The 21,085-nt window shown below is 33.4% G+C and overlaps 2 protein-coding genes across 3 annotated transcripts; one reads left to right on the forward strand and one right to left on the reverse strand.

Moving 5' to 3' along the window:
- The first annotated feature begins 3,714 nt into the window (after window positions 1-3,714).
- On the forward strand, window positions 3,715-5,803 carry LOC133692256 (dihydroflavonol 4-reductase-like). The gene is made up of 6 exons (XM_062113068.1): window positions 3,715-3,952; window positions 4,036-4,205; window positions 4,475-4,669; window positions 4,782-4,941; window positions 5,032-5,224; window positions 5,325-5,803. The coding sequence occupies exons 1-6, from the start codon at window positions 3,835-3,837 to the stop codon at window positions 5,527-5,529; spliced, it is 1,041 nt and encodes a 346-aa protein (XP_061969052.1). The 5' UTR covers window positions 3,715-3,834; the 3' UTR covers window positions 5,530-5,803.
- Window positions 5,804-8,370: 2,567 nt separating this feature from the next.
- LOC133692255 (auxilin-like protein 1) lies at window positions 8,371-15,131 on the reverse strand. 2 transcript variants are annotated; one of them, XM_062113067.1, is made up of 8 exons: window positions 14,585-15,131; window positions 9,986-14,075; window positions 9,827-9,893; window positions 9,625-9,707; window positions 9,474-9,539; window positions 9,289-9,378; window positions 8,847-9,023; window positions 8,371-8,607 (listed from the first exon to the last, which is right to left on the reverse strand). In XM_062113067.1, the coding sequence occupies exons 1-8, from the start codon at window positions 14,950-14,952 to the stop codon at window positions 8,572-8,574; spliced, it is 4,977 nt and encodes a 1,658-aa protein (XP_061969051.1). In that variant the 5' UTR covers window positions 14,953-15,131; the 3' UTR covers window positions 8,371-8,571. The 2 variants fall into 2 exon arrangements, with proteins under 2 accessions (XP_061969051.1, XP_061969050.1); XM_062113066.1 differs by having other exon boundaries at window positions 9,827-9,896.
- Window positions 15,132-21,085: the final 5,954 nt, after the last annotated feature.

Consider the following 21,085-nt stretch of genomic DNA (forward strand, 5'->3'; position numbering starts at 1 on the left):
TTATGCATTTGAATTAATATTTTGAATTTATATATATATATATATATATATATATATATATATATATATATATATAAAATACAACCCAAAATGATACAATAAAATACTGATAGATAAGAAAAGTTAAGAATTTTAGAAGAAATCAATGTATTAATTTAGGTTTCGTTTGTTTTGTATCTATTTTTATGTTTGCAGTACAAAAAATACAAAAACGTATTTGGTAACTATTAAAACTACATTTTATACTGTGACACTAACTAAAAAATTAGGTTTGAAATATAGTCTTCACAGTTTTTATTTATTTATTTTTTTAATTGAGTTTTGTATTACCGTGCTGTCAAAAAAATAATTGACCTCGTTTTGACATTAACAAGGAAGAAAATTACATGGAAATTGCATTAAAAAACCGAGGTAGTTTGAATTGGTATCCTTGGTGTGGGTCCCCATATGGCCTTGATAGCTTGATTTGCCCCAAAGCAACCCCACCTTCGCTTTGGGCCCGACAGTGCCTCGATGGCGAACACGGCAAGAAGTGCAGCCAAACAGCGGGCCCCTCCCCGGACAAGACCTGCACACACCCATGATCAAACATGGTTTATCGACCACCAATCAAACGAGGACACGAACACTTAATAATTGAAAACACACTCCTTTATCACGTACAAGACTGGAGATTGGTCTGATGAATTCAGGGTAATCATTTTCATTTCGTTCCATGTTTTTTTTTTCAAAAAAAATAATTAAAATTAATTCAAAACTAATTTTGATTCCGTTTCGTCTTCTAGAACAATTTGTTTTGGTTTCATTTAAATCAGTTTGATTTGATTTTTTTAGTTTGACTTGATTATTTTTGGTTTTTTTGTTTAGATCCGATTTGATTTTTTTAATTTCAGACTTATAAAACCAAAATCAAACCAAACTGGTTATTTTTTTAAAATTCCAATCAATTTAATTGATTTTTTTTTCATGGTTGGATTTTATCAATTAATTTTTTTTTATTTTCTCAATTTAATTAATTTTTTAATTTTTTTACTCACATTTATTTATGAGATGAAGGACAAGAACTCTCATCAATTAAAAACAAATTCCTCCTCCGAAGACCACTTAAGCAACCTCAAGCAAAATAGACTTATTAGTCTTTTATATTTCTAGGGAATTCTTCAAATCTAATAATTGAAATTTCTGAACAAGTCATTTGAGAAAAAAACAGTTTTCGATAACTGTTACACCACTTGTTGAAAAAAAAAAAACCGTGGTCAATCCACTTCACTATCCCCTGTTTATTTTTAGGTTAGAAAATGTTTATGTAAAAATATATATTTTTATTTTAAATAATTTTTTATATGTTTTTAAATTATTTTAATGTGTTAATATTAAAAATAAAAAAATATTTTGATATATTTAAAAACATTTTGAAAAGCAATACCATAACAATACCAATATATATATATATATAAATTGCTTTAAATCATTTTTTATCAAATACACTATTAATTTAACTTGTTTTCACCATATAAAAAATGCATTTAAAACTAAAAATTAAAATCAAAATTTGCTGTCATAAGACTCAAGAGGTTATCTGACCTTGTAAGAATTGCGTACAGGTATAACTCACGTGCGCAACGAGGAGCTGATCAATGGACACCGAATTAAATGCGTTGATCGGACGAATGACGTGGCTCCACCAAACTCCTTTTGACTGAGAGCTCACCAAAAACATTCTGGAAGTTGACAAACGGTCAGACTAGCTACTAGTCCACCACAATAATATACTCGTCATCTCTTATTATTATAATGGATATCTGATAATAATTGTTTTTATTTAAAAATATATAATATTTTTTATTTTTTAAAAATTATTTTTAACATCAGCACATTAAAACGATACAAAAATATAAAAAATATTAATTTAAAATAAAATAAAATAAAAATATTTTAATTTTTTTTCAAAAATACTGTTAAAACACAAAAACAAATAGATCTATATCAAGTCCAAGGTTGTTGGGTTGATGGCTTTATGGTGGTGTTTAATATTATTATAAATTTTTTAAAGTATTTTTTGTTTGAAAATATATTAAAATAATATTTTTTTATTTTTTAAAAAATTATTTTTAACATCATCATGTTAAAACCATAAAAAAACACAAAAAAATCAATTTAAAAAAATCAATTTTTTTTAAAAACACAATACCATCACAAAAAAAATACACTACCTTTACATTATTTGAAATAAATTTTATTTTTACACTAATCATGATTATGGTCACTATATTCTATTTTAAGATGAAAACTCTATTTGTTTTTGTATTTTAAAAGTGTTTTTTTTTAAATTAATTTTTTTTTCTATTTCAAATTAATATTTTTAAATTATTTTGATATGATGATGTCAAAAATAATTTTTAAAAAATATAAAAATATAATTTTAATATATTTTTAAATAAAAAATATTTTAAAAAATAACTTTTTAACGATTGCGTAATAAGTTTGTCTTTCTCTTGTTTTTTTCTTTGTATGCTATTTACTGTCACTTCCACCTCATTAATCGAGTTTTTTAATGATATCTCTGTAATTCTTAAAAATTTTAATTTAGCACCATTATTGCTATATAGAAAACGATAACGGATGCTTCCACTTTTAAATTATTATTTTTTTAGTATTTTAGTTTCCTTGTTTTTTCGGTGAAATATCACCATATGGATAGAATCTCATGAAGGATGGAATGAGAGAAAATTATTTAAAAAAAAATGATGAAAAAGAGCATTCTTAGCTACTTTAATTTTTATTATTATTTTAATTTTCAAAATAACATTTTTTAAGTTTTTATGCTTTCTCTCTTTTTTTTCCCTCAGCTTTTTCCACATAGAAATATAATTCTACCGCTAGCTATATTGATGGTGGAAAAGTTTCAAATTAAAATCTACAATTTAAACTCTATCAGTGCATCAAAAGTCCATTATTTATTATAAAATCTGTAAATATTTAATATATTTGATTTTTTGGCTTGGAATATTTTCAAAACAACACTACTTCTCATAACTTGTTTTAAAAGCTATTTTACATAAAAATTCAAAAACATTTAATTTTAAATTGTTGGGTTATACGTTACTAAACTCTACCTGGTATGTATTAAAAATACGTGTGAAAGAGGAAACAACAAGAATTAATTAATATAGCTTTTAATAGCAAATAATTCTTATTCTTGTTGTTTCCTATATATATATATATATATATATATATATATATATATATATATATATATATATATATATATATATAGGAAACAACAAGAATAAGAATTATTTGCTATTAAAAGCTATATTAATTAATTCTTGTTGTTTCCTATATATATATATATATATATATATATTAACTTGATGCATTTTAAATTCAAACACAATTTTACAACATGTACACAGCATTAACAGAGAAACTTGAATAATTCGATGTTTTTTTTTGACACATTCTTACAATTCCCTCGCTGAACTAGGAAAACTTAGAACAGCTCGTAATTGGCCGTTTTAAAATAGAATATAGATGGCAAAGGCACAAATCATGCAGGCAGGAAATTGTGTAGCTGCATCCACCTTATACACGAGGGAAGACTGTCAGCTCAGCTAATCATCTGCTTGATGGCTAACTAAAATTGATGCGTGGTAGGCCGTACCAGAAAAGTTAACTAAAATTGGTGGCCCAAGAACTGGACGTATCTATTTATGAGACAAGCAAGCAACGCCGAGAAGCCTTACCAAGCTTTTCTAGATTAGAAACACCAGACATTGCTTTCAATTTCCTACCTGACCCGAGTTCTCTCCACCATCTGTCTGAAAATTAAAGATGGGAACAGAAGCTGAAACAGTGTGTGTGACAGGTGCATCAGGCTTCATCGGATCATGGCTAATTATGCGACTACTAGAGAAAGGTTATGCTGTCCGAGCCACCGTCCGAGACCCTGGTCAGCCCCTTTCGACCATCATATACATCAGTTTCATTGAAGCTTTGGTTTATGATTTTCTCTTGTTATTTTCTCCCTGACAGATAACATGAAGAAGGTGAAGCATTTGCTGGAATTGCCAAAGGCATCAACCCACTTGACTTTATGGAAAGCTGACCTTTCTGTAGAGGGGAGTTATGATGAAGCAATTCAAGGGTGCACAGGAGTGTTCCATGTTGCCACTCCCATGGATTTTGAGTCCAAGGACCCCGAGGTATACATGATTTCTAACTGTACCAGCTTTGAAAATGCCAACAGTTTTTCTGCCAAAGGCGATTACCCAGCTTACGAGAGACTGGAACTAATTTCCTCCACTATATCATTCGCCGGAAAAATGTTGATAGCCGGCAGCTTAAGCATGTTTTGGACTATTGTATTTTGCTTCATTAAGCTAATTTCGTGGTAGCAAAATATAATGGTAAAAAACGGTAATTGCTAGTAAACAATTTTGGAATTACAGTGAAATCATTAATGTTTTGGCAGAACGAGGTGATCAAGCCAACAATCAACGGAGTACTGGACATCATGAGAGCATGTGCCAATTCAAAAACAGTTAGAAAGATAGTATTCACGTCATCTGCAGGAACTGTGGATGTTGAAGAAAAGAGAAAACCAGTGTACGATGAAAGCTGCTGGAGTGATTTGGACTTTGTTCAGAGTATAAAAATGACTGGATGGGTTAGTACTATATTAAGCACCTAATTAATTCCCCCTTTCTTCCCTTGCTGTACAAAATCAAAACATGAAATTTCTAATTAATATAAATATTTAAACGTACCATGGGGGCCAGATGTATTTCGTGTCCAAGACTTTAGCAGAGCAAGCTGCATGGAACTTTGCTAAAGAGAATAACCTGGATTTTATCAGCATCATACCAACTCTTGTTGTTGGCCCATTTATCATGCAATCAATGCCACCAAGTCTCCTGACAGCACTTTCACTGATCACTGGTACTGCATCTCCTACCCTTTTTTGTGCTGATTATTAAATTAGTGTTTTTGAATATGACATAGGGAACCATACTTTTCTTGCGACAACAGGAAATGAAGCTCATTATGGGATTTTAAAGCAGGGACATTATGTGCACTTGGATGACCTCTGCATGTCTCACATCTTTTTGTATGAGAATCCAAAAGCAGAGGGCCGCTACATCTGCAACTCGGATGATGCTAACATTCACGATCTTGCTAAATTACTCCGAGAAAAATACCCAGAATACAATGTCCCTGCTAAGTAACTTTCTCACCTAAAACAATCATAAATTATCCTTTCCCTTGATAGTTATTATCCTTTTCTTTCTCTGGGCCTAATTAATTAAATCTTGTCGGATCAGGTTCAAAGATATTGATGAGAATTTGGCGTGTGTTGCTTTCTCATCCAAAAAGCTGACGGACTTGGGTTTTGAGTTCAAATACAGCTTGGAGGACATGTTCGCAGGTGCTGTGGAAACATGCAGAGAAAAGGGACTAATTCCCCTTTCTCATAAGAAACAAGTCGTCGAGGAATGCAAAGAAAATGAAGTGGTCCCTGCGTCCTGATTGTTCCACGGTCCCGTTATTCCATAACTAGACGAATGCCAATCGCACAAGCTATACACTACAAATAATTGTGGTCTTTGACCTTGGATTTGCCGCCGACGGCTTTCGCACCATGATAGTGGTGTAAGGTTATTGCCCACTTAATGGCCTGTTTTATGTGCTTTGTTTCTCAAATTATGTTCATCGTTGGCTTTGAACAATTTACTATATTGTACCTTTTAATTGAATTATGATTAAAAATAAAAGACAAATAAAAACCTTTTTGTCGTTTGCATTTCTGTGTTTTTTTTTAATCAAGGAATGGCCAGGATAATTATTTTCAGTTCAATTTTGTTTTAAATAGAAAATAACAATTAAATTAATTTTTTTTAAAGATTCAAAATCAAACCAAAACCAAAACCAGTTTAAACTAATCAATTTTAATTTGATTAAATTAGTTTTTACCCGACAAAACCTTATGAACATTCTTCCATCCAAAAAGGTACAAGCGTCATGAATCTCTATAAAACTCAGACTATTCCATCTTTGATCAAGTACAACACAGAATAAACCTCTAAGAAGCCTGCTCTATTAGATCATAACCATGAAAAACAAACAAACAAGCCATTTCAATTTTTTTTTTGTCCTTGAAACCAAAAATTGGCTGAAAGGTACTCGAAGTCTTGAAGTAATAGTCAAAGTGTCATTGGTCCTAGAACAGTAAATTCCATGGCACTAGTCTCTAAACAAAACGTTTCACTCAACTTTTCCTCCTAAAAGTATTATAAAACGATAAGAAAAATGAGAACAAAAGATGAAAGGGACTTAATTTTTTTGTTTGAAGAAAAAAATCAAATAAATGCTTAGCTTGATAGCTAACACCCACTACAACACTCGAAGGCCTGACCGTAAGTATTAGGCAAGAAAAGAATTTAAAATCATTCGGGAAATATATCAAAAGTTTGAGTGGTCTTAAAGAGAACTGGTGATCGGGAGAGATTGAGACAACAGTGAGTGAGGGGGAGGCGGCTGTGATTTGGGGAGAGAGAAAACAAGAGAGCAGTGAGAGAGGGTGCTACAATTTAGATAGTATTTAGTATTTGGTTGTTTTTCAAAAAAACAATTTATTTAAAAATATATAAAAATAATATATTTTTTATTTTTTAAAATTTAATTTTGACATCAATATAATATCAAAAAAATTTAAAAATATCAAAAAATAATTAATTTCAAGAAAATAAATTTAAATTTTTATAAAACACGATTTTCACTACAAAAATAAACAACAAACATATAAAATCAATGACCAGGGTTGTGAGTATAGGTTTAATTTTAGGTTTTTCTTAGCCTTTTATAATAGGATTTAATATTGCAGTTCGGTCTAATTCATTTAAATTTAGACTTTTGAAATCAAACACAACCTAACCAAAAAAGATTTAGGGTTTTCTACTTAGTTAATTCAATTTTTTTATGGCATGTGTTTTTGCTCATAAGGTATGCTGGTAGTTTTTTTTTATGTTTATTGTAATTTAAATTCATTCTGATAGTTCAATATTTATGTTTAATTCCTTTCATGCATGTGGGGTTGCGCAAACTGAGTTGCTCAGAATTTGATTAAGGTTCGTGGCTTGGAAACGAGTGAGTTGTTAGGGATTTTGAGGTGTTTTTAAGCTAGCTTTAAAGGTAGTTCCTTGCATGACGTATTTGCAAATGCAGTTGCTTACTTATTCTTTTGCAGGACATCCCTGACCTGGCAAAATATGCAACAGTGCCTGTTATTAATAGCCTGACTGATGACGACCATCTTTGCCAAATAATGGCTGATGCTCTCATGAAAATTGAACATGGTGGCCGGTTGGAAGGAACCAAGGTTAGTTCATCATGCTTTCTATGTATGCTTTGTTTTGTCTTTGCACTACACGAGTTGCATACGATTCTAAGCTAAATCTGTCTACTGCTACAAATTCAGGTTGTTTATGTTGGGGTCGGGAATAACGTTGTATACTCTTGGTTGCTGTGATTCCTTTCCACTTTGTCTGTGCTTGCCCGAAAGGTTTTGAGCCTGATGCGGAAACTGTATAGAAGGCACAACAGTTTGGGATCGGAAAATTTGAGATTACTAAAGACCCACAGGAATCCGTTAGAGGAGCTGATGTTGTGTACTCTGATGCGTGGCCTGCATAGGCAAAAGGAAGAGGCTGCATATTGTCATCAAGTACTTGAAGGATTTCAGGCATATATGCTGCTTTTTTCCAAAACTATTGATTACAAAGGTTTTAAGCTTCTCATGCAGGAAATAAGTAAAACCCAATTTACTGTTAGTTTCAGGCTTATTCATTGAATTATCTTTGTTAAGATTTGATATTGTTATATGTAGATAATAAATTAATAGAGAATAAATATAATATAAATTATATGAGGATACATGAGTAATCAAGAGAAAATTCATTATCGTAAATGAATTAAAAAAAATATTTTACATGTTCTTTAATAACATTGATTATTAAATTTTACCCAAGATAGAATGAGATTTAAAAAATATTCCACCGTTGGTGATCAAGGAGCGTGCAAGATGATGTAATCAAGCTGCACATGCTTGGCTTGCGATCTCAGATCAGCCATACCCCAATCCCAAAGCATCCTAGTTCGTAACTTCATTTAATCTGAAGGGACGTAGAATCTTGTGGGTGGAATCCGTGCATTTGTTTTTCTGTGGAAACTTGAACAACAAAGGTAGCTGCAATTTAGTTACCATTGTCCGTTTGAAGATTTATAGTTTCTGCATATTATATCTACGCTTGACATCCCCCCACCCCGCATTTTTTGGTCTGGATCAAACCAGGGGCACATTGAAGTATGAACTAGCAGCAAGGACCCCTTTTGACAGCTTTGAAATTGCATATAAATGGGCATATGAGTGCACTACAAGAAATGGCCTAAGTATTAAAGACCAAGGATACAAATGTGGGTGTGTATTGCCTACACTAAAGGATTGAGGATGCAAACTTGGACATGAATTTTCTCTCCAGAGAATGCAACCGTAAGGATGAGACTTGACATTGTCTACCGTTCTTCTGCACTGAATTTGTTCCAGGCATCCTGGGAGAAAAAAATAAAGAAAAGAGCATCAGTTGAACAATTCAAGGACAGAGAAAAGGATGAAAAACATAACAGCTGCATGGCATTAAGGCTTAGTTTCCATCCTGAATGCAATACGTTGTTAAGTGCCATTTTTAAAGTTAAAGACCAAGACGTCTGCAATTATCCATGCTTTAGTCCAACTAGGCCATGACAAGCTACAGATAAATTTCCTATGAGAAGAGGAAACAGTAGCACACCTTTAGAAGATCAAAAACCTTCTCACAGGTGTATTTCAGCTGTATGCTTGCACCTCGTTGTTGCAACTTGTCAGGGTGAACAAATAGCGTGGCCTTGCGATAAGCTTTTTTCACAGCAGTACTTGACACAAGTTCAGTCAAAGGAATTGGCTGCCAGCCACTATCCGGGCCAAGGATCTGCAAGCAAGGGAAAATACTGTTAGAAAAAGAAGCTTCAAGGGGATAGCGCATGAGATAATCCCATTTGAGCACAAATGGATATTTATTTTAAACATAACAAATAATCAATTTATAATGTATTAAAATCTAGAAAAGTGATATAATAAGTTAGCTAGTAAATGTAAGGTCACTAAATTGTGAAGAAAATCATAAATCCGTAATGCATCATGGAGTGAATTTATAGAACTTATGGACGGGTATAAGCGGGAAGGTTTCTACACACATATGGCAGTGTTGAAAGCAGAGCACGCAAGTTCCTCTCCTTCCCACTTGACCATCTCTTGACATCAGCTTCCAAAGTTTCTGCCAGTCTCTGCCATCGATATTCAGTAGAAGACAGTGAGAAAAGTATTAAAAAACTAAATGAAATTAGAAATGTTTTCTTATCTTATTTGAGCAGCTAATTACATTTCTTTCTGCCTGCTCTTTCTGAGCAAGAAGTTCGCGCATATTCTTCTCTGCGAGAGCTTTTGCCTGGAAGAGACCAAAACAAGAAGCATACTAGTCAGAAGTCGAAGAATTAAAATTCCTATATCTGAATCAGGTGCAAGGAGCATACCGCACGCTCTGCTGTTCTTTGATGCCTTTCCAATGTGGCTTTATTCCTTGGAGCAGATTCACCATTACCTCCATTAAATCTTTCTGTTGAGTGGGGAAATAAAAAAGTGAATGTATTGCTTAGGAGCAGCATAGAAGCCCATGTGAGTTCAATATCCTTATGAAATGATAGAGCTTTCTATATATCATATTAAGGTACTTACCACCATGATTTGAAGAGCCTGGATACCTTGAACTGCTAGAAGGGCCTGGGTCATTGCATTGTTTATCCTGCTAGAAATTCCGCAACAGTTAATTTTCCATGCCAAATGCTTTTACGAATAGCATAAAAAAGCAATGAAAATACAAGTAAAGACACTAACTCTGGAATTCATCCCATTATCTTTTGAAATGCTTGAAAATCTCTCAGCTGCAGACTTTTCAGCCTGATTTCTTGCTTTAAAAGCAACCTTCTCAGACAAAGCTTTTTCAAGGGCACGCTGCCTGGCCTCTGCGGTTGCCCTCTCTACTGCAGCACGTTCAGCTTTTAGTTTGGCTTCAAATGAGGCCTTCTCAGCTGCCAACTTATTATTGGCCTCTAGAAGAGCCTTCCCTAGCCTTTCTCTGACCTCAGCCTTTAACCTTTCATGAGCTTCTGCAGCTGCTCTCTTGACAGCAGCCCTTTCTCGGGCTTCTGCAAAAGCCCTTTCACGAGCTTCTTGTATTGCCCTTTCGACAGCTATTCTCTCTTTTTCTCTTTCTATTTCCCTCACTTTTACTTCTTCCTTTTTACTGAAGTGTTTCTTCTCCACCTCCAATTTCCTTTGCAAATTATCTTCAGCTTCCTTCTCTTCTATTGCTGGATTCTTGCAATGATTCTCCTCTTTCTTGCTGGTGCTTTGGTTCGGTTCCTCTTCCAAGGATATCTCTGTGGTCTTCCCTTGCCCTTCGAATATAGGTTGCTGACTTGCTTCAGTATCTACACCATTACCTACCCATCTATCTTCATCAGAAGATTCAAAAGAATTCTTGTCTTTTTCATGATTTGTTGCAACTTCAGACTCCTTGACATCATTATTATTTTCTCCCAATTCGTGAGCAGCTTCTTCAACACAACACTCTGGATCATGAAGTGATTCTGTCTCGTCACTGGACCATCTTTCATTGTGAGATGATATCGAACTTTTCTCACTTTCTTCATTATCCGTGCCAACTTCAGGTTCACAGATATCAACATTACCATTATCATCCATTTCATTAGTTACTTCTTCAAAGCATTTTTCCTGATTGGACATGTTCTTGTATTCTGTCACATGATGCTCATTTTGCTTGTCATCAAAGTTAATGTCACTTTCACCTAAATATATCCCATTTTCTCCATTAAGACGAGCCTCAGTCACATCTGCAGTGTGCTTCTTAATCCTATCGAGTCCAATGAAACCTTGAGTGAGGCCTGCAATTTCACAATTCTGTTGCTCCAGGTTGTTCGCATCTTCAACTGCCTCTGACTCCTTCTCAGTCCCTTGTAATAGAGGGGAAGATTCAGTTACCCCCATTACCCTTCCATTCTCCTTGGCAGTAAGTACCTCTGCCTTTAAATCCCCAAAAGCAAAGTTTATTTTACATCCCAAGGCATTGTCACTCCCACCCAGGTTCTCATTTTCACACTGCTCATTTGCATCCTCGGCCATTTCAAGATTGTCCCCCTCGTATCTTAAGGCCTGTTCAGTCACTTCCATGGTCTTCTCATCTTGTTCCCCCAGGCAACTCTTGGATCTTATCCTCTCAGTTTCTATCCCTTCGTGTGCCTTCTCTTCTCTATTCTCAGTTTCATTCATCTGATCACTCTTTTTGATTATTTCCTCATCATCCATGAGTTCTTCTGGCTTCTCACTCTCTTCTATCTTACCCTCTTCGCCTAATATTTCTCTTCTGTGCAAGTCATTTAGTTTCTCATTTTCTTCTAGGTTCCAACCTCCTTGTTTCATTTCACATTCTACCCTGTCCCATTCTTTTCGCTGTCCCTCCATGTTTTCTTTCTTCTCATATATCTGATCGAGGCCTCCGTTGCTCTCCTCTCCAATAGGAACTTCATCTGATCTATTCTCTGTTTCCCTATGATCTAGTGCCTCCCTTTGTTTCTTCTCAGTTTCCACCCAATCCTGAGCATCTTTTAGTCCCTTCATATCTTCATTTTCCTCCAACTCCTGGACTGGAAGTTCTGTGTTTTCTTCAGGTCCATTCATCTGATCACTTATTTTTAGTATCTCCTCATCATCCACAAGTTTATCCAGCTTCTCATTCTTTTCTGTCTCACCATCTTCGCCTGATATTTCTCCCCTGTGCAAATCATTTAGTTTCTCCTCGTATTCTTCTAGGTTCCAACCTCGTTTCATTTCACATTCTACCCTGTCCCATTCTTCTTGCTGTCCCTCCACATTTTCTTCTTTCTCATACATCTGATTGAGGCCTCTGTCATTCTCCTCCCTAATAGGAACTTCATCTGATCTATTCTCTGTTTCCTTATGATCTAATGCCTCCCTTCGTTGCTTCTCGATTTCCACCCAGTCCTTTAGTTCCTTCATATCTTCATTTTCCTCCAACTCATGGACCGGAAGTTTCGTGCTTTCTTCAGGTTTATTCATCTGATCATTTTTTTTTAGTATCTCCTCATCATCCACTAGTTTTTCTGGCTTCTCACTCTCTTCTGTCTCACCATCATCGCCTGATATTTCTCCCCTGTGCAAATCATTTAGTTTCTCCGCATATTCTTCTAGGTTCCAACCTCCTTGTTTCATTTCACATTCTACCCTGTCCCGTTCTTCTTGCTGTCCCTCCACATTTTGTTTTTTCTCATATATCTGATCAAGGTCTCTGTCATTCTCCTCCCTGATAGAAACTTCATCTGATCTATTATCCGTTTCCTTGTGATCCAATGCCTCCCTTTGTTTCTTCTTGGTTTCGACCCAGTCCTGAGCATCTTTTAGTTCCTTCATATCTTCATTTTCATCCAACTCCTGGACTGGAAGTTTTACGTTTTCTTCAGGTTGGTGAAGATTTTCCAGCACAGTTTCACAGTCTTTCCATTCATCAGAGACTGTAGGTGTTTGATAAGTTTCTTCATGGTTATTAGAAATTCTCGTTTTGATTTCATTTTCTTCCTGATGGCAAACTTGTGATGGCTTAACAAAGTTTGCATATAAATTCCACTGAAATGCTCCTACCATTGAATTTAGTTCTCTCTCGACCTTGTCCTCATTAAAAACTTCCTCAGTGCACTCCTCTGGCTTTTTTAATTTTTCTTCTGCAGTCATCTTCTCGCTCCATTTATTTTCATGATTATATGATGCCATTTTCTCTGCATTGTCTGACTGCTCAAATTCTGATGGCATGTCCCTGATATCCTCATAGTCCGCAGCTTCAAAAAACTCTTCTGTTGATTCCCAGTCTTCAGCTTCCAGCCTATTATCTGTTCTAGTTGACTTGGATTCCTTGCTGTGTGTTTCTCCAGCAGCATTATTAGCAAAAGAAGATTTCTTCTCATCTCCAAAATCTGGAGTTAGTTGGCTTGCTTTTGACACATTACCCTCTGATACGCCAGTGAATTCTTGCTTTGCAGTATCCTCTTTTTCACGCATTTCCCGATCCACCAGCTCATTGGATCTTTTTAATCTTTCTTCAGTTTTAACCTCGCTCTTCTGAGCTTTCCAGCTTTTATTAAAGCCTGTCTTTGCACGATTTTGAAACCCTTCGTTCTTTCTTTCCATCAATTCTTTTGCAATTTTAATCTTCATTTGAGCCTCCTCTATTGCCTTTCTAAGTGCAGCTGCTGAGGCAGCAGCATCTGAATTTGCATCCATTTCCTCATCAGAAGAAGCTGGTAAATCTGCACCTCTAGAAGCATCATTTCTAGAAACTCCAAACTTGGAATTCTTTGATATATCGGTGCCACCAATATTATAGCTGGAATTAGTTGGTGAGCTTGAAGGTGGACGTCTGCCTAGGCCAATTTCAAACGCATCAAAAGGCATATCATTCGAAATGGATCTATTTCGACTTGATTTCTTCTGAAACTCAGCGGGACTTCTAAAACTATTTGTGTCAGCAATTCTGGGTTGTGGACCTGACACAGCTTTCCTGCGAGCTGTGTCTTCCTTCACACTCTTACCAACATTAGCATTGAGATGAGAATCATTTAGGACTGATCGTGCTGGCTTGCCACCTTCAGTCATCTTTGAGGGGGTGATTTCATCAACTAGAAAAGTATAGCCAGGAACTGCATGAAGTTGAGCAACACGTGTCATTCCATTTGTCCCATTTTTGTTCCCTGGGTTGCTTTTATTATAAGACACGTTAAGCAGTTTTACACCATCAATCGACTGGAATGGTGCTTCAGGTGATGAATCTTTTTGCTCTTTTGAGACATTAGAATGTTTTGACCCGGCATTCCGCGACCTTGCTTCGGCTAGAGACCTACACAATTTTGGGCCCAAAACAAACAAATAATCATTTTCCACCTTTACAAATTGAATATCCCATCAACAAATCCATTCAATTGTCAAGCAAACAAAACACTAAACGGAATTTACTCATAATTTTGGGGAATGTTTTCGCAGTACACCATCTATTTCTTTGTTTGGCTCAAGGGTTATCATTTTAGAAGAAAAATGTTTGAATTCGTTAAAGAAAAAGTTTCCTCCCCTCCTTGAAAAGCAAAAGAACACCCCCTGTTACAGCCTCTTTCCAAGTTTAAATTAGGCAAGCACATTATGACATTACTTCTTTTCAAATTCCATGCTTGTTCTGCTAAAACTAAGAACATATAACCATGCACAGCTTCAAGTCTAAACCACTAAATCCTTAAATTAAGCCTCGTTTTCATACTTATAGATCCAAAATTTCACTTATATAACTTCAAAAATTCCAACTTTCGAAATAAAAAAAGGAAAATGATAGAGAACAGGGTTTAAGTCCACACATACCGAGTTCCATTGATAGAACTCTTGACTTTCTTTCGTTTAGCAAAGAGTTCTTCGTGAAGCAAACCAAAATCATCATCTCCAAAACCACCGAAAATCGTGGCGTAATCAGCCCTTTGTGCACCAAAAGAAGAGACCTTACTGTTCTCATTCAGCTCGGGGACATCAAGAATCGGAATCGATGAAGCAGTAGCAGCAGTCCCACCAAATATCTCTCTATAATCCAACACTCGAGCCCCGAGCTTCACTGCACCACCACCGCCACTAAAAACGCCGTCGTACACATGCTTTCCGCCATGTCCACGGTCATAACTAAACTTCTTTGAAAACGGAGCAGCAGCAGAGACAGAGGAGACTTGCTGGTGCTCCATTCACAAAGACAGAGAGGGTATTAGTTTAGGTTTTACGCGTTTTGCTTTTGTTTAGGTTTGGTTTTAACTTTTGTTTTTGGTTTTGGTCTTCTCTGAGAGAAACGGTTTGGTCTTTCTCTGTAGATAGTTTTCGCAGAGTCAGACACGAGAGAGAAGACGTGAAAGGAGAAAAAATATTGTCGTTAATTAAGGTGTTTGATTTGTTACTGTTATTTTATTTATAAATATATTAAAATATTTTTTTAAAAAAAGAATTATTGTTAATATATCAAAATAATAGAAAAATTATTAAACAAATTAATTTAAAATAATAGAAAAATTAAATTTTCATAAAAAGCAACGGGCACAGTCATTGGGCGGACGAGATAGGGTGGAAGACGAGAAATTCAGGTAAATATTGTTTTGAATTCGCGAATTTTTATACAAGACAGTGGTGTTTGAGATAGCACTCGAATTGAAAGAATGTAATTTTTTTTAATATTGTTTTCAATTTTATTCTTTCATTTTAATTTATTATATATTATTTTTTTAACTTGATTTTTATTGTTTTTCCTTTGCTATTTTATCAATTTTTTTATTTCTTTTTCAATTCAAATTAATAGTATTATATTTTTTTAATTTGATCCCTATTATTTTAATTTTTAATTTTTTTTAGATTTTTTATAAAAGTTATTATTCTTTTCAATTTCACAGTTCATTGAAAAATTTAATTTTATTTTCAAGTCAATTTGGTTCTTGTTTTTTTATTTTATTTTTATTATTTTACTAAATTAATTTTTCTTTTTAATTTCACCTTTTAATCAGATATAAAATTTATTTTGTATTTTATTTTTATTTTTTAAAATGCTATTTTTTTAGTTCTTTTATACAGTTAATTTTTTTTTCTCAATTCCATCCTTTAATATTTGATTGATTAAGAATTGGACTTTATAGTTTTTTCAGGTAGTGTTTCGGGTTTAACAACTTGAATTATGAGTTTGAAAAGTTAGCATGATTTTTTTAAAAAAAAAACTTTATAGTTCTCTTTATTTTTTTATCAGTTATTTCAATTTCATGATCTGAGTCGTGGGTTTGGTCGGATATTCTAAGTTGACTCGGCTCTGATTACCAGGGTTATAGGTTTATATATCATGCTAACTCGAGTTGATCATGACTGTTTTTTATTTTTATTTTTTACCCCATTTTATTCTTTTATATTTAATAGGCTGTGAATTGAGATATATCATTTGCCCCATTTTGAAAAAATATTTTCTTCTCATATTATTCTAATTACTTTTTCTTTTGTGTTTGATTCAACTACTATTTTTTTCCTTCTTTTTTTTTGTTTACTTGAAATAAAATCAGTTTATTTGATCTAGTCGAGTTTATGATACAAGTCGAATGTTTGTTTGTTTTTTTAAAAAAATACAACACCTGAACATTATTTCTTGCACAAAAAAAGAATTTGATCTCGTGGCGAAGTGCGGGTAGTGAGGCTAATGGATTCTAATTCCAAGTGGTTTTTTATAAGTTAATTTATTTCTTAATTTTTTTAATTTAAAATTATTTTTTAAAAAAGTGTATCAAATCAATATAAAAATACACTTTTAAAATAATCCATGAATAAAACTTAATCTTGGAACAAAAATAATAACTTCATGTAGCAAATTTAAATCCCAACTTTTTTCTTGGATTTCCATTTATTTATATTTTGAATTTCCTTTGGTAGTCAAAGGTAAGTTATTTATTTATTTATATGGGACAATAAAGTTTATATATAAAAAAAATATTTCACAAGCTAATACAAGGTATAAATCAACAATCTTGAGGGGGTAGAAAACAACAAGCGATTAGAATAAGGAAAAAAAAGTTTTTTCTTTCTTTCTTATGGTTGATATAGATGTTTTCCAGTATAAAGACTGATTTCTAAAACAAACTAATTAATTTATATAATTTGAGACAAATTAAGCCGACAAGAGACGTATATATGCCTAGACCGTTAATAAGCCATGAAGAACAGCATAGGAGTAGGGAAACTCGCTTGGTTTAGCCCCTCAGAAGCGTTGTTGACACAACATTAATTTCCACAAATATCCATCTCTGAATTGGATCTGAGGTGTTTATAAAGTTTAACAAGGCAACGCTAGCTCCAAGGTAGAGGGCTCGTTTTATCATTTGTAAACTCTTTCCCAGAATAGCTGGACACACCCCAAATTAACCAGCTGCTCATCCCAGATACATGGAAGGCTCGTTTTTGATCCCCTGTAAACTTTTCCATATTGGCTAGACACACCCAGAAACCAGCTGCTCATCCCAGATACATGGAAGGCTCGTTTTTGATCCTCTGTAAACTTTTCTATATTGGCTAGACACACCCAGAAACCAGCTGCTCATCCTAGATACATTTATCCTCGGATCAAAACTAGTCTAGGACATGATCATGTCTGTACATTAAACGAAGGCACTCCTCTTGATCATGTGTTCCTTGAAAACAATCTCGTTATCGTCGTCATCAACAGTACACAGTTCACAAAAATCTGAATTCAAGCAGCTTCGCAGTGGTCCATGCATTGTCATCAATGGCTTCTGTCTTTGAATAGTAACACACACCGACCACACTATCTCTTACATACATATATTTGTGGGTTCAATGCTATGTGTCTTGAACCAAAAGGCACGGATTTGAAATATTAACCATATTTCTGTGCGGCCATTTTTTTTTTGTTTTATAAGATAAGTGAAGTATTATGATATTGTAAAATAATATTATTTTTACGGGGAAATATTAATATGTTTTTCAATGTACAGAAGGGATGGGCGATGAGTTTGATTTCTGGATCATTTTCAAGCCTAATACCTAGTACGAACAATCAATTCCAACCATCAAATTCCAGTTAGAGATGCTTGATTTTTCAATGTGATCGACCAATGAGTTCACTGCCGTACCTTCTTGGTTGGGGACAGCCTAGGGTTTGGTATTCAAGTTTGTTGGCAATTAACCATCTAGGTGGTGGTCTAGTGGTAAGAGCTTGGGACTAAGGGGTTTGCTCCCTCTTAGGTCTCAGGTTCAAACCCTATGACTGCTCATATGATGGCCACTGGAGGCTTACATGGTCGTTAACTTCAGGGCCCGTGGGATTAGTCGAGGTGCGCGCAAGCTGGCCCGGACACCCACGATAATCAAAAAAAAAAAAAAAAAAAAAAAAAAAAAGAAGTTTGTTGGCAATTTTGATTATTCAAACAAGTCGAGTTAAACATTGCGGTGCGTTTGAGAATTTTTCGATCAAATATATATTAAAATAATGTTATTTTTTTTATATAAATATATAAAAAATATTGAAAAATATATAAAAAAATATTTTTTTTATTTTTTTAAAACAAAAAATAATTCAAAGAACACTTTAAAAAATAGATTGAATCACATTACTATTACTAGGCAAAGTCTTAAATAGTTTAGTAACTGAATAATTAATTTTAAGGAATTGATTTTGTGGTCAATGGAGCTTGCTACGTCATCTGGTTTTTTAAAGTCAAGTATTAAAGTTGGTATTTTAAAATTTTATTTATTTGAATGCATATATAAGGATGGTGATTATATGGATTTGAGATGAGTTTTATCTTTTTCTTTCTTTCTTGATTTCGTTTGAAAACACGGTTGAAATCATATTTTTTTAAATTTAAAAAAAGTTATGAATTTTTGTTTATATTTTTATATCGTTTTGATATGCTGATCTCAAAAATAATTTTTAAAAATAAAAAAAAATACTATTTCGATGCATTTATATGTGAAAAGTATTTTGAACCGTAATCACTACTACAATTTCAAACATGCTCGATGTAATATCACATCTAGGGTGGAGGGAATAATTCTTTTTCTTAGTAGATTTGATACGAAATATAAATAATTAACATACAAAAAAAAAATATTAAGTCTTGTATAACCGTAATGTATGATTAAATATAAATAGTTAGAGGAAAAATCTAAAAAGAAAAATCATTGTAAAGGATAAATTATTCAAGAAACATGTTTGTAAAAAAATTAAAAATTAAAAATATGGTTATACATAATTGGTGTTAGATTTCCTATGAACCCCGTTTATTTCTGAAGAATTTATTGGACTGGATTTATGGAGACAGGTAACTTTGTTATTTTTAAATATACCATATCAACGTAGATCTATGCTATTAAAATTGTCTAAAAAAATATTTAATTTTAATAGATGTGTAAACTAGTTCGAGAACAAATGAAGGAAAAAAATAATTAAAATCTAATAAATAAATGCCATTATATAAATATTCCTTCCACACATTATTGACAATTGTTATTCATATTCTCGCTTTATTTATAACAATTGCAGATTCTCTTAGCAATTATACTACACGTCTCAACGTTCAATCAATTCGAAAACCAGGGCCCTTCACATGGGACAGCAGGTGGATTGGAGGTGACTCGGGACCGAGATCGTGTTGGAGATACTGGTAGGAATTATTTTTAATTTTAAAGTGTTATTTTTTTAAAATATATTCCAAAATAATATATATTTTTATTTTCTAAAATTTATTTTTAACAATAATATATAAAAAATAATTCAAAAACTTATAAAACTACAGCACCCTCCAAGATTACTCGGCACCCCGACCAGACAAGTGTTTTAGGCGACTTTTCGTAGCGGCAGGCCATATGCTCGGTTTTCCTAATGATTTGAAATCAAATAACAAGCTAGTTCATGAACTATTGGGTGTCTAAAATTGCAGACACATGAACTTATAATGATCAACAGCTCGGGCATAGCTGGCTCCAAGTGGGTCTGGAAATAAATCCAAGTATCGAACAATCATTATGTGAAAGCTAACGAATAATTTTACTGTCGTTTTCACCAACATTTTGCATATCTCAACGCTTCCCTTTTCTTTCAAGTTATGCTAAAAGACATGATCAAGAGCTTCGATCACTTAGCTCGGAGAGCATCTCCGATTATGAATAGCTCTACCCTACCTTCTCATTTTTCAACACTTAATTACTCCAAGATATTTATTTTAATGAAATCGTTAAGGAGTGGCATTGCCAAAGAACATGAACTAATTACAATACACATGATGATTATGACCCACGAAATTATTATGGCTTTACTTCTTTCTTTCTTTCTTTATGAAAATCAACGTTTTATAACGACGCCCGAAAGTATTGACTAAAATTCCTTGTTTTTTTTAGGCTAAGAAAATAAAAAATTACTTCTAGATTTTGAGTTAAACTAAATTTAACTTTTTTTTTAATTCTAGTACCTCAAAAAAAAAAATTAATACCGTTATTTTTGTTAATTTTAATTATAAATGATAATTTAAAAATATGATATGTATTTTCAAAACTAAAATTATTAAACTTGACTTGGCTAAAGATTCAGGTCACGATTAAGGTAAATTAACTATGATCAATCAATTTTGTTTTTTTTTTTAATCAAAACAACATTATTTTTTAAGTATTTTTCTAGAAAAAAAATTAGATTTTAACCGGTTCAATTAAATTATAGAATAACTGATGTAACCATATTATTCGATAGTTTCACCTACATTTAACTAGTCTTTTGCCTATGTTTTATGTATAAAATGCCTTGATATTCTTTGTTTTATGTTTTGAAGGCACCTTTAGATGAAAGATGCAAAAAAGAGGTAATTGGAGGTAATTGGCAGATTTGACCCTCAATCGATGTTTTGTGCAGAGCGTGAGTTCTAGAAGTCAAAATGAAGTGATTCCAGTGGCATTAGAAAGCTAACATCCATACCTTTCTGGAAATCTAAGTCAAGAAAAATAAAAATACAAAGAGCATGGAAATCACATCCTTTAAAGTCAAAACTCGCATTCTGCTAGTGTTGACCTTTGTCTATTCAAAATTCAATATCTGGAGCTGTAGATATCCAATTGATGCAAACTAAATTGTTTTGGATTCTTGACTCAAAGGTCTATAAACGCTCCAAATTTCAGCCAAAAACAATGTCATATGAGGGAGATATGAGTTTTAAAAGATGACAACTGAATTCTGCCAGCAAACAGGTTTCGTGAAGAAACGAATCCAAATTACATCCTGAAGTATCAAAACCGACATCCAAGTTTTAATTTCATCAATTTAGCTCCTCTAGTAAATCAATCCAGAAGGTC

Source organism: Populus nigra, chromosome 4, assembly GCF_951802175.1.
Source record: "Populus nigra chromosome 4, ddPopNigr1.1, whole genome shotgun sequence".
In the NCBI taxonomy this organism is placed as follows: Eukaryota; Viridiplantae; Streptophyta; class Magnoliopsida; order Malpighiales; family Salicaceae; genus Populus; species Populus nigra.